Here is a 14,643-nt window from a genome sequence, read left to right on the forward strand (position 1 = left end):
GCCGTTTCACCAGCTACAGGTTTAATATCAGATCAACAACAGTAGAAAAACAGAGGCAGAGGCTACCAGACAAAAGAAGAAGAGTAGGAAATCCAACAGCATCCAACAGGCTCTTTAAAATAATTCCTCTGTACAGTATTTACACACACACACACACACACACACACACACGCACGCGCGCACACACACACACACACACACACACACACACACACACACTACAGTACAGCTACACACTGAGGAGGAGGAGTCTGAGGCTGCGCTCTGATTGGTCCATCCTCCTCCGCCCACAGTATTTGTTTTTGTTTCCCATCAAGCTGAGATACTTCCAGGTGGAGGTCAGAGGTCAGAGCAGGTAAAGTCCGGGGGTCGCTCGCAGAAATGTGACGAGGAAATAAAAATAAAAAAGTCCAACCCCCCCCCCCCCCGCCCGTCCGTACGTCACAGCTGCAACATCTGTGTCCTCCAGACAGAAAACCATCAGGACCACCAGGACCTCCAGAACCATTAGAGACCATTGGAACCAGCAGTCAGCAGATCTGGACCCCCTGAAGTCTCAGCGGTGCGGCGTGTGTGTGTGTGTGTCGGGGGGGCGGGGTGTTGTGCTAGACGTCCAGGTAGAGAAATCAAACGTACACAAACACCATTGAACTGATGCAGAAACACAAATGCTTCCTCATGTGATCCAGTCACATGACTCCAGGCGGCCAATCAGGTGTGCCTGCAGACAGGGGGGGGGGGCAGGTTAAAACTAAGCAGGACAGACTCAAAAAAAAAAGAAAAGGAGGAAGGGAAGGAAGAAGAGGAAGAGGAAGAGGAGGAGGTACACTAGGATGGCCACTAGGTGGTGCTGCAGCAGAGGGAGGAAGACTGTGTGTCTCTGTGTGTGTGTGTGTGTGTGTGTGTGTGTGTGTGTGTGTGTGTGTGTGTGTGTGTGTGTGTGTGTGTGTGTGTGCATCTCTTACCGCTCTCACCTCCGTGGGGGAGGGTACATGGACGGGGCAGACGCCTGCTGGCTGGCGACGATGGCTGACGCTGAGAGGCCTGTGGGAGAGTCGGGTTAGAAGGGGCTCCTCTCTCTGGGTCAGAGGTCAGAGCCCCCGGTCTCTCACCTGATGCGTAGGACAGGTCGTACTGCCCCGACAGCAGGGGGTAGCCCAGATGGTGGTGGGAGGGCAGCATGCGTTGTGAGGGGGAGGATCGTGGCCTGTCTCCCTCTCTCTCCCCCCCCCGCTCCCTCTCGTGGGGGGGCTTGTTGTCCTGCATAGAGGGGGACTTGCTCTTGTACTGGCTGGCGTGTTGCTGCAGCAGGTCCAGAGCTTTGGCCTCTCCGGGGGGGGGCTTCACCGTGGGGCTGGATCGGGAGGGTTTCTCCCCCTCCTCCCCTCCCGCCACCTTCCCCCCGTATGAAGGGAAGGAGTAACCGGCCGGCAGGTAGCCTGAGGAGAGAGGAGGCAGCAGATATCTGGTTCACTCACAGCGAACATGGGGCTTCAGCTGCAGATATGTTGATCGAGTTCATTCTGCACATTTTAATCAGCTTTAAGAAAATATTTGACCTTTTTTAAATCCATTTCTTTGCAGATATTTGACCTTTTTTAAATCCATTTCTTTGCAGATATTTGACCTTTTTTAAATCCATTTCTTTGCAGATATTTGGATTTTGTATAAAATATTCAGGAACAATTTGGAATTTTGATATATTTTTCTCTCTTTGGAGCAAAGATGTTGCACTACTGTAAACATTGTACCCTGAACTCACCGGGGTAGTTCTGCATCATGACGGAGGGCATGCCTCGGTACCCGGGGTGCCCCCCCCCCTCGTACCCGTGGCTGTAGGCGTAGGGCCCAGGCATGTAGGGCAGGTAACCCTGGTGCTGGGGCTGGGGCAGGGGGGAGGAGAACTGCATGTGAGGGGGGCGCGCCTCCTTCCCTCCACCTCGGTGCTCACCCTCCGCCCCTCCCTCCTTCACCTCCTCCTTCTGTTCTTTGGGTCGCGGTCGCTCGTCCTTCCCCTTCCTCTCTCTCTCCTCCTCCTGAGGCTTCGGGGCTTCTGGGTATTTGTTGGGGTAAACGTACGGCCAGAGGCGAGAGTCTGGCTCCTGAAGAAGAGGAGGGGGAGGAGGAAGGGGAGGAATAGGAACAGGAGGAAGAAGAAAAGAGACATAAGAAAGACAATAGTCCCTTTTAAAGAGTCTGTAGTGTCTCCCCTGGGAAATGTCTCCATGCTATATTGTTCTCATCCTGCCTGAGCTGCAGCTCCCCTTTCCCCCTCTGTCTAAAGCCAGAGCCCAGTCTGAACTCTGAGAAACAAATCTATCTCTGAGAAACAAATCTAACTCTGAGAAACAAATCTAACTCTGAGAAACAAATCTATCTCTGAGAAACAAATCTAACTCTGAGAAACAAATCTAACTCTGAGAAACAAATCTAACTCTGAGAAACAAATCTATCTCTGAGAAACAAATCTAACTCTGAGAAACAAATCTATCTCTGAGAAACAAATCTATCTCTGAGAAACAAATCTATCTCTGAGAAACAAATCTATCTCTCAGAAACAAATCTATCTCTCAGAAACAAATCTATCTCTCAGAAACAAATCTATCTCTGAGAAACAAATCTAACTCTCAGAAACAAATCTATCTCTGAGAAACAAATCTAACTCTGAGAAACAAATCTAACTCTCAGAAACAAATCTAACTCTGAGAAACAAATCTATCTCTGAGAAACAAATCTATCTCTCAGAAACAAATCTATCTCTCAGAAACAAATCTATCTCTGAGAAACAAATCTAACTCTCAGAAACAAATCTATCTCTGAGAAACAAATCTAACTCTCAGAAACAAATCTAACTCTGAGAAACAAATCTATCTCTCAGAAACAAATCTAACTCTCAGAAACAAATCTATCTCTGAGAAACAAATCTAACTCTCAGAAACAAATCTATCTCTCAGAAACAAATCTATCTCTGAGAAACAAATCTAACTCTCAGAAACAAATCTATCTCTGAGAAACAAATCTAACTCTCAGAAACAAATCTAACTCTGAGAAACAAATCTATCTCTCAGAAACAAATCTATCTCTCAGAAACAAATCTATCTCTGAGAAACAAATCTATCTCTGAGAAACAAATCTATCTCTCAGAAACAAATCTAACTCTCAGAAACAAATCTATCTCTGAGAAACAAATCTATCTCTCAGAAACAAATCTATCTCTCAGAAACAAATCTATCTCTGAGAAACAAATCTAACTCTCAGAAACAAATCTATCTCTGAGAAACAAATCTATCTCTCAGAAACAAATCTATCTCTGAGAAACAAATCTAACTCTGAGAAACAAATCTATCTCTCAGAAACAAATCTATCTCTCAGAAACAAATCTATCTCTCAGAAACAAATCTATCTCTCAGAAACAAATCTATCTCTCAGAAACAAATCTAACTCTCAGAAACAAATCTATCTCTCAGAAACAAATCTAACTCTGAGAAACAAATCTATCTCTCAGAAACAAATCTATCTCTCAGAAACAAATCTAACTCTGAGAAACAAATCTATCTCTCAGAAACAAATCTAACTCTGAGAAACAAATCTATCTCTCAGAAACAAATCTAACTCTCAGAAACAAATCTATCTCTCAGAAACAAATCTAACTCTGAGAAACAAATCTATCTCTCAGAAACAAATCTAACTCTGAGAAACAAATCTATCTCTCAGAAACAAATCTAACTCTGAGAAACAAATCTAACTCTCAGAAACAAATCTATCTCTCAGAAACAAATCTATCTCTCAGAAACAAATCTAACTCTGAGAAACAAATCTAACTCTCAGAAACAAATCTATCTCTGAGAAACAAATCTATCTCTGAGAAACAAATCTATCTCTGAGAAACAAATCTATCTCTCAGAAACAAATCTATCTCTGAGAAACAAATCTATCTCTGAGAAACAAATCTAACTCTCAGAAACAAATCTATCTCTGAGAAACAAATCTAACTCTCAGAAACAAATCTATCTCTGAGAAACAAATCTAACTCTCAGAAACAAATCTATCTCTCAGAAACAAATCTATCTCTCAGAAACAAATCTATCTCTGAGAAACAAATCTATCTCTGAGAAACAAATCTATCTCTGAGAAACAAATCTATCTCTGAGAAACAAATCTATCTCTGAGAAACAAATCTAACTCTGAGAAACAAATCTATCTCTCAGAAACAAATCTATCTCTGAGAAACAAATCTAACTCTGAGAAACAAATCTATCTCTCAGAAACAAATCTATCTCTCAGAAACAAATCTATCTCTGAGAAACAAATCTAACTCTCAGAAACAAATCTATCTCTCAGAAACAAATCTATCTCTCAGAAACAAATCTAACTCTGAGAAACAAATCTAACTCTGAGAAACAAATCTATCTCTCAGAAACAAATCTATCTCTCAGAAACAAATCTATCTCTGAGAAACAAATCTAACTCTCAGAAACAAATCTATCTCTGAGAAACAAATCTAACTCTCAGAAACAAATCTATCTCTCAGAAACAAATCTATCTCTGAGAAACAAATCTATCTCTCAGAAACAAATCTATCTCTGAGAAACAAATCTATCTCTGAGAAACAAATCTATCTCTGAGAAACAAATCTATCTCTGAGAAACAAATCTAACTCTCAGAAACAAATCTATCTCTGAGAAACAAATCTAACTCTGAGAAACAAATCTATCTCTCAGAAACAAATCTAACTCTGAGAAACAAATCTAACTCTGAGAAACAAATCTATCTCTGAGAAACAAATCTATCTCTGAGAAACAAATCTATCTCTGAGAAACAAATCTATCTCTGAGAAACAAATCTAACTCTCAGAAACAAATCTATCTCTGAGAAACAAATCTATCTCTGAGAAACAAATCTAACTCTCAGAAACAAATCTATCTCTGAGAAACAAATCTAACTCTGAGAAACAAATCTATCTCTGAGAAACAAATCTATCTCTGAGAATAAAAAAGGTCGAACTCTGAAGTAAAGTCTGGTTTGGAAAAAGTGACTTTGATTACAGCGGTGTTAAAGACAGTTACCTGTCTGTACCACATGGCAGGCTCCACCCCCCCCGGCCTGCCCGGCTCCCCCCCCGGCTTGGCGGCCTCCTCTTTCCCATGATGCCCTGCTTCACTCAGCTTCATCTTCAGGCCCTCCGGCTGGGCGGCAGCGGGAGGGCCCTTCTGCTCCTCGCCCTTCGACATGATGACCGACTTGGACTCGGCAGCGGGCGGGGGGGGCTCTTTGGGCTTGGTAGGGTTCGGCCCCCCCTTGGCGCCCCCCAGGTCTGTGAGGCTGGGGGCTCTGGAGAGGGTCGGGGGGGGGGGGTAGCGAGGCCTTCTTGTCGTGCCGCTGCCGCTCATCGTGCTGCTGCCGGTAGGCCGGGTTGGAGGCCAGCAGGTGGGCGTGGTAGGCCTGGTCGGGGGGGGTAGGAGTAGGGGGGCACGTAGTACTGGTTGTAGTACAGCGGCTGGGCGTACATGTTGGAACGCGGCTGGATGACGGACGGCTGCTGAGGCTCCGCCTTCCTGTCCTCCGGAGGCTCCACCTCCAAAACAAAGGCTTTATTGTCATTTCACAGAAACATATAACAACAACAACAACAACAACAACAACAACAACAACAACAACAACAACACCACATGGTGTTTATATAGCGCTGTTTCCTAATGCCCAAAGACACTCTACAAGCAGGATACACATCTGCAGCGCCACAGAGACCTTTACTGACCCCGGACCTGGAGAGACCCCACAGCTTAATGATAGAGATGTATAGCGGGGGTCTCCAGCTCAGAGGAAACCTGCATGTGCTGGATCATTTGCACAACACAAATGATCCAGTGTCCTATAAAACATCAGAATCGGTCCACCAGGAGAACCACCACGGCCAGCTTCTGGTAAAAACTGCAGTGTGTTTGCACAAGATGAGCTCATTAGTACAAACAGGCTTGGATGATTTGGACAGTTCGGAGTGGTTCTGGAGGATGATGAGTCAATTTCTGACATTTTCAGGGTAAAACAACGGCACCAAACGACCTCCATATGTGTTCTCTCTGTGGCTGGTTTCACAAACAGTATATCACAGTGCTGCGACCAGAGGATACAGAGAGCACCAGGTGAGTATGATAGATGATAGAATGGGAGGATGAAACCCTCTTTATTAGTCACATGCATGCACACAGCAGAGCACACACAGTGAAATTGGTCCTCTGCATTTAACCCATCCTAGTACTAGGAGCAGTGGGCAGCTATTGTGCAGCGCCCGGGGAGCAATGGGGAGGGGGGGATTGGAGGTGTCCGGTGCCTTGCTCAAGGGCACCACAGCAGGGCCTAGGAGGTGAACTGGGACCTCTCCAAGTAGCAGTCCACCTTCCATATTTTCAAGTCTGTTCGGGGACTTGAACCGGCGACCTTACGATTCCCAGTCCAAGCCCCTACTGACTGAGCCACTGCTGGACAATTACCTCTACTGGGGACAATGCTGTAAAATATAAGCAGTCTGTCCTATCCCAGTGAACCAGAGTCCCACATACCTTTGGAGGCGCTCCACACGATACTGTTCCCCCCACCCCAGTACCCAGAGAGTCCTTCAGACGGGAATCACTGACCACCAAACATACAACACTAAACTTTGTCTTCTTATTCTGAGGCGAATCGAACACGCTCTCGATGTTTATCACATACAGAACACTGGTGGTATGTTTATAGCTTTGCTTATTATTTGGGTTTGTTGTTTTGTTTAGTTTCTTTCTTTACTGTCAGGACCCCCCCTCCGCTGAACACCACATCACAAGGAGTTCATCCAAAATAAATACAAGTCCGTCAAATAGAATGAGCTATAGATGTGAAGTGAAACCAGCTCCTCCCTCACCTCAGGCTCCTCCTCCTTCTTCACCTGGACGCCCTCCATGTGGGGGGGTGCGGCGGGGCTAGGGTTGGGATACGTGGGGGAGTAATAGGAGTCATAGTTGGGGTAGTAGTCCTTCCCGGGCGGCTGGGGGGGGGAACAGGGCCTTCTTGGCTCCTTCTCGCGGCGCCTGGTCGGGCTCCGTCTTCACCTTTGAATAATAAAGATAACTTTATTTCTAGAGACGCTTTCAACAACACAGCGACACGCTTTAGAGACAACACACAAACAACAACAACGAGTCAAGATAGAGTTAGCAAGGTAATTAGAAAGAAAACAGAGAGTTTGAATCACAAAACCCTAAATCATGATCAGTGATGACACTGAACCGTCTGCAGCTCATCGGGTCGCATTGTGAGCCCTGTGGAGATGTAGAGTAGGGGTCTCCAGCTCAGAGAAACTGCTGGAAAATAAGTTGCGTATGTTGGGCAATAGCTAAAAGAATAATCTCTTGGCCGATTTTTATTCTGGAGTGGTTTTGGGGTTATTGAGGAAGCTGGTTCCCTTTTTAGATTTTCCAGGATCAGAAATGGCAGTTTTTACCAAAAGGTGACCCACCGGGTCTCTGTGGGATTTAGATTCACTTTTTAAGTTTTAGTGACTGAATATAAAGATATAAAGAGAAGAGGTGATGATGTTCATCCTGTCTCTCTGTCCTCTGGGCTGGGACCCCTCACTGTACCGGTCTGACCTGCAGCTCCGGGTCCTCACTCTTATGGTCTGTCTGCAGCTCAGAGTCTGAGGACCCGGATCTGCAGACCATAATGTGCCAAAACAGAAAGAGACCGACCTTCACCTCCCCCGTCCTCGCCTCCCCGTCCTCTCCGGCGTCGGAGATGTCCGAGTAGGCGGGGCTGCCGGTTTCGGCCCCGTTCAGCTGCCCCCCCTCCCCCCTGCCGGCGGCCCCGAGGGAGGGGCTGGGCGCCGTGTCGGAGAAGCTGTAGACCTTGTCGGCCTCGGCCTTGATGCTGGCCAGCCGGCTCTGCTGCTCCGAGCCGTTCAGCAAGGGGTCCGGAGAGTCCTCCTCCCGAGGCCCCCCCTTCCCCTTCGGACTCTCCCCCTCCCTGCCCCCCTCCCTCTTCTTTTTCTTCTTCTTGTCCTTAGTGGGGGTGGGGCTGGAGGCGGGGTCGGCGGGTGGGGGGGCTTTGGGCTGTGAGCTCTTGGGGATGGGCTGGACCACGGAGGCGGGGGAGGCGGCCTGCGGGGCGTAGGGCGAGGGGGGGGCGGCGGCGGGGCGCCCGAGCTTTACGCCCTTCTGAGTCACTTTATCGGGTTTGCCCCCCCCCGTCACCGCCGCCTTCCTGGCCTTCCGGTCGTCCAGCCCGTCATTGCTGGCCTCGTCGGTCAGACACCCCGCCTCCTCGCCCCCGTCCTCCGCCTCCTTCTTCCTCACCTTCAGCCGGCCCGGCGACGGCGTGGCCGCCTCAAACCCCCGTCCCTTGGGAGTCGTGGAGCGGGCGGGGGAGATAGCGGCGCCGTTGCAGGAGCCGGGGGGGTCAGGGTGGGGGGGGGCATCATCCCCGTACTCGCTGTCCACGTCCTGCACGTCGTGGTCGTTGTGCGCCCGGGCCTGGTGGTACTTCAGCCCGTTCATGTGCTTGTACTTCTTGTTGCAGTTGGGGTGGGGGCAGTCGATGAGGACGGGGGAGGGGCAGTCCAGCGGCGGGGGGGGGCAGGGACTCTGGTTTCCCTCCAGGGAGGGGGAGGGCGGCGCCGGTGGAGTTTGTCCTCATGCGTTTGGAGGCCTTAGTGTCCTCGGAGCTGGAGGTAGGCTCCATGTCAGAGGCAGGTTTGCTCTTCCTCTTGTTGGAGGACGGGCTGGCCTCGGCGCCCCCCCCCCCGGCCGTCTGGCTGCCCCGCCGGCCTTTGCCGTTAGCCGCAACCCCACCACCGCCCCCCCGCGTCTTGCTGCTGCTGCTGCCCTTATTGTCGGAGGAGTTGCTGTTGTCGTTGAGCGGCGTGTTGCTGCCGGGTCGGACCCGCTTCCCACGCCCGCGCCCGCCGCGCATCTCCACGTCGCTGCTGGGAGACTCGCAGAACCTGCAACACACGGGAAGTGAGGACGGGTCTGCAGACGCTCGACCAGCTGAGAAGGTATACATGACTGTGACACTTAATGGGGTCTTTTGCTGTACCTCGGGGGGGCCCAGTCATGCCTGGTGCAGTCCAGCAGTGTCCCAACGTACGTCTTGTTCCTCCAGGTGACGTTCACCACCAGCATGCCTGGAGAACACACACACACACACACACACACCTCAAAAAAGTAGAACCTAACTTACATCGCCACACATCCACTCTTTGGATTTCCCTCCAGATGTAATTTGCTTAATGACAAAGTTCCCGCATAAAGTCTGATGGGTTTTTCCAGCTGACGCGACAAAGCGACTAATCACAATATGCTAATTACTGATGAATATAATGTAAAGACGTCTGGTCTCACCGTCCTCCGTCTCCTGCCACACGATGCCCTCCAGGTTGACGCTGGTGCCCGGCTCGCAGGGTCCCAGGCACTCGGGCTCCGTGGCTTGCGCCGCGTCTGCTGTGTTCACGGCCACCGAGCGCGTCCGGACCATCAGCTGCTCGCAGGGGGACGAGATGTCGACTACGCCGGAGACCGAAGCGAGTGGGTGGAGCGGAGGAGGAGCCGGCGTGGAGACCGGAGACTCCATCTGGAAGAGGGAGGAATTCAGAGGTTGAACCAACAACATGACCAAAATATCTGTACGTAGCACTTACAGAGGTTGGGCTTTGAGGGAAGCTGACGCACTGAATCTGGTTGGGTTTGTAGACAGGAAATGTTCCTGCTTTGAGTTTGTTTCTTCATGGTTGTAGTCGCTTTGGATAAAAGCTAATGAAATGAACACCTGAGGGCAGCAGAGAGCGTTCATACCTTCCAGAGCTAAAAGACCCACTTTCTTATTTGGCTTTTAACTGAATTTCATTTTAGTTATTGAGTCCTGCGTTGGTATTAAGTGTTTCATTCGATTAGATCTGATAATAAACACCAAGAGGCAAAGCAGCAGCAACAAACTCTCAGAGTAACTTTTGTTTGGATTTCTTTTTTCTGTCGTGACAATGTTAAGACACAAAAAGAAGCTTCGCCTTTATTTCTACAGTGATGTCACTGCACTTTTCCAAACATTTAAGATCTTTCCAGCATCGAAGCACTTGGAAAATAAAGACACTGACTAAGAAGCCCTTAGAGGATATTTTCCAATTACAGTTTAGTGTACGATATATCAGAAGCAGTGAGAGAGGATGACGCAGAAAGAAGCAGCACTATTGAGAAGAACGGGCAGAACGTCTGTTCCTTTTAACTAAATGACAAACCGATCGTTACATTTCATTGACTACATAAACATGAACTTTTATTAACATTTAACTACAGCAGAGTTCTCCGACTCTGAGCCAGTGACAGAAGCTTTTTGTGCACCGTCTCTCCACGGGGTTTTATGTAATGCCAACATGAAGCAGCATGTGAATGCAACACTGATTAGTGGTTAACTTGGAAATCCCAGGAGAGATCTGTGAACAAATGGTTCTGTTCATGGATAAAAATAACATCTGGTGGTGTAGAAATCACCGAACAGGATCATCATTCCAGCCATGTGTTGCTTTCATGGTCGGGAACACAGAACCAAGTTCAAATTACCTCAAACGCACTGTGCAGAACTCTAAAGCTACGTCACTACATAAAACCCTGCGTCAAACTCTACGTCACTGCGTCAAACTCTACGTCACTGCGTCAAACTCTACGTCACTGCGTCAAACTCTACGTCACTGCGTCAAACTCTACGCCACTACATAAAACCCTACGTCACTACATAAAACCCTACGTCACTACATAAAACCCTACGTCACTACGTCAAACCCTACGTCACTACATAAAACCCTACGTCAAACTCTACATCACTGCGTCAAACTCTACGCCACTACATAAAACTCTACGTCACTGCGTCAAACTCTACCCCACTACATAAAACCCTACGTCACTATATATAACCCTACGTCACTATATATAACCCTACGTCACTACATAAAACCCTACGTCACTATATAAAACCCTGCGTCAAACTCTACCCCACTACGTCAAACCCTACGTCACTATATATAACCCTACGTCAAACCCTACGTCACTACATAAAACCCTACGTCAAACTCTACATCACTGCGTCAAACTCTACGCCACTACATAAAACTCTACGTCACTGCGTCAAACTCTACCCCACTACATAAAACCCTACGTCACTATATATAACCCTACGTCACTACATAAAACCCTGCGTCAAACTCTACCCCACTACATAAAACCCTACGTCACTATATATAACCCTACGTCACTATATAAAACCCTGCGTCAAACTCTACGCCACTACATAAAACCCTACGTCACTACATAAAACCCTACGTCACTACATAAAACCCTACGTCACTGCGTCAAACTCTACCCCACTACATAAAACCCTACGTCACTATATATAACCCTACGTCACTACATAAAACCCTGCGTCAAACTCTACGCCACTACATAAAACCCTACGTCACTGCGTCAAACTCTACCCCACTACATAAAACCCTACGTCACTATATATAACCCTACGTCACTACATAAAACCCTGCGTCAAACTCTACCCCACTACATAAAACCCTACGTCACTATATATAACCCTACGTCACTATATAAAAACCCTGCGTCAAACTCTACGCCACTACATAAAACCCTACGTCACTACATAAAACCCTACGTCACTACATAAAACCCTACGTCACTGCGTCAAACTCTACCCCACTACATAAAACCCTACGTCACTATATAAAACCCTGCGTCAAACTCTACGCCACTACATAAAACCCTACGTCACTGCGTCAAACTCTACCCCACTACATAAAACCCTACGTCACTATATAAAACCCTGCGTCAAACTCTACGCCACTACATAAAACCCTACGCCACTACATAAAACTCTACGTCACTGCGTCAAACTCTACCCCACTACATAAAACCCTACGTCACTATATATAACCCTACGTCACTACATAAAACCCTGCGTCAAACTCTACGCCACTACATAAACCCTACGTCACTGCGTCAAACTCTACCCCACTACATAAAACCCTACGTCACTATATAAAACCCTGCGTCAAACTCTACGCCACTACATAAAACCCTACGCCACTACATAAAACTCTACGTCACTGCGTCAAACTCTACCCCACTACATAAAACCCTACGTCACTATATATAACCCTACGTCACTATATAAAACCCTGCGTCAAACTCTACGCCACTACATAAAACCCTACGTCACTACATAAAACCCTACGTCACTACATAAAAACCCTACGTCAAACCCTACGTCACTACATAAAACCCTACGTCACTACATAAAACCCTACGTCACTACATAAAACCCTACGTCACTACATAAAACCCTACGTCAAACCCTACGTCACTACATAAAACCCTACGTCACTACAGAAAAGCCTACGTCAAACCCTACGTCACTACATAAAACCCTACGTCACTACATAAAACCCTGCATCAAACTCTACGTCACTGCGTCAAACTCTACATCACTGCGTCAAACCCTACGTCACTACATAAAACCCTGCATCAAACTCTAAACTCTACATCACTGCGTCAAACTCTACATCACTGCGTCAAACTCTACGTCACTGCGTCAAACTCTACGTCACACGTAATATATCTCCCCAACTCTAAACCTCTGTAAAGGGCAGGCAGGTTTGAAACTTTGGTTTATAAAGAGCTTTCTTTTGTTTCGCCTTTATTGAAACACCACCGACCAATATGCAGAGAGGGTAACACCCCCATCCCTAGAAACTTTATAAAACAAGTTTCAATCAGTGAAATGAGAGAGTGTTGAGAGCGTTTCCTCCCTGTGGGGGAGCATGTTTTACCTCAGTGATACAGGCCGACAGCAGCAAGCCTTTGTCCTTCCTGCAGACGCTCTGACTGCAGAACTGGAGGACATGGCGTCCAGGCGCTCCTGCTAAACTGGTTTAACAGCAGTGATCTTGGTAAAAAAAAACACAGCCCCTCAGCTCTGGTCATTCCCCTCTCTAAGAATAAAAAACATGGCCGCTTTATATGCTGGGAAACCCCCTGAAGAGACACCAACTCCCTCTCTCGCTCTCTCGTAGAGGGGGGAGGGGCTGTTTTACTGCCCCGCTATTGGCTGCAGAGTTTCAGCCTCGTTTTGAAGCAGAATGGGCTGGGAAACACCGACCCCCCTCCCGACTGCTCCTCTTCATTCACTCAGAGGTATTCATTACAAAAAAAAGCCACATTCCTCTCAAGGTTACCCGCTTGCTGTGAGGGATTAGTGATACAGATCAGCAGTTCACAAACTGTGTTAGAGCTGAAGCTTGTTAAATGTGAAGTGAGGTTATGTGAGGCGGCCCCGCTTCAAGAGATGAAAGTCTTTCATGTTGTTCTCTAAGAGTGACTGACGGTGCTGTGGAGAGATTACTATGTCTTCATTTAAAACATGCACGTTAAAGTTTACAAAATCCTGCAGGAATGAGTCATAAAACCCTTAAAAGCAAGTTAACAATCCCTGCTCCCTTGGTGCGGGAGTCAATGGTTTTATGAATGTGTTTTTGGTTGCTCCCTGAAATATGGTCTATGGTTAACACAAAGTATGTCAGTAAATACCCCACTGGTTAAATAAAAAACAACAGTTGCTAACAAGAGTAAATGAGACATCATCACTAACAACTTTAGCCTCCTTTAGATGAACAGTTTTCACTTGAAGTCATGTGACCGTGCTGTAGTTCCTTTATAGCCCAACATTAGCCTCCTTTAGCTTAGCGGTGGAGACGTGAAGTCATGTGACCATGCTGTAGTTCCTTTATAGCCCAACATTAGCCTCCTTTAGCTTAGCGGTGGTGACGTGAAGTCATGTGACCGTGCTGTAGTTCCTTTATAGCCCAACATTAGCCGCCTTTAGCTTAGCGGTGGTGACGTGAAGTCATGTGACCGTGCTGTAGTTCCTTTATAGCCCAACATTAGCCTCCTTTAGCTTAGCGGTGGTGACGTGAAGTCATGTGACCGTGCGGTAGTTCCTTTATAGCCCAACATTAGCCGCCTTTAGCTTAGCGGTGGTGACGTGAAGTCATGTGACCGTGCTGTAGTTCCTTTATAGCCCAACATTAGCCGCATTTAGCTTAGCGGTGGTGCTCTAGACATTGCTGCTACAGGATAGTAATCCTACACACCAGGGTTAGTGTGCGATTTTGCATGTTTTTCTGAGTAAGATCTATTATTAATGTGATTGTATTAAAGCAATGCTGTGTGTCATCAGACTCATTGATATTTATTAGATTTTTTGGTGTTTTATTATGAAATATTGGACATTTTAGTCATACACTACGCGACAAAGATGAAACTGCAAATGAAGGTTTGAGAGTTTTCTTTGGCTACTATCAGAATGAAATTCTCAAAATGTTAGTCATCAAATCAACACTACAGAACAGTATGAGGTTGAATAAATGTTGTAAAAAACTTGCACTACATCCTTGCAGTCTTGGCAGTTTGGCTCCGTCTCTACATAAAGAACCACACTTCTGTCAGGAGTTGTGGAAAGTGCTGGTTAACACACACACACACACACACACACTTTGAGGAGGCCTTCACAGAGAAGACCCTGAAGATAAGAAGCACAAGGACACCTAGAGACCCCTTAACA

The 14,643-nt window shown here is 47.1% G+C and overlaps 1 protein-coding gene across 1 annotated transcript in view; it reads right to left on the minus strand.

Annotated features, from left to right (window-relative positions):
- Positions 1–14,643, minus strand: part of znf609a (zinc finger protein 609a) — a 32,078-nt gene continuing 17,435 nt past the window's right edge. Inside the window, 13 exon segments of the mRNA XM_063875002.1 lie at positions 1–721; positions 966–1,044; positions 1,113–1,439; positions 1,763–2,102; positions 5,067–5,351; positions 5,353–5,454; positions 5,456–5,575; positions 6,899–7,030; positions 7,032–7,085; positions 7,725–8,594; positions 8,596–8,974; positions 9,070–9,157; positions 9,375–9,603. Coding sequence (XP_063731072.1) covers positions 971–1,044; positions 1,113–1,439; positions 1,763–2,102; positions 5,067–5,351; positions 5,353–5,454; positions 5,456–5,575; positions 6,899–7,030; positions 7,032–7,085; positions 7,725–8,594; positions 8,596–8,974; positions 9,070–9,157; positions 9,375–9,603 — 3,000 coding nt within the window. The 3' untranslated portion in view covers positions 1–721; positions 966–970.

The sequence above is a fragment of the Eleginops maclovinus genome, chromosome 2, assembly GCF_036324505.1.
Source record: "Eleginops maclovinus isolate JMC-PN-2008 ecotype Puerto Natales chromosome 2, JC_Emac_rtc_rv5, whole genome shotgun sequence".
Classification (NCBI taxonomy): Eukaryota; Metazoa; Chordata; class Actinopteri; order Perciformes; family Eleginopidae; genus Eleginops; species Eleginops maclovinus.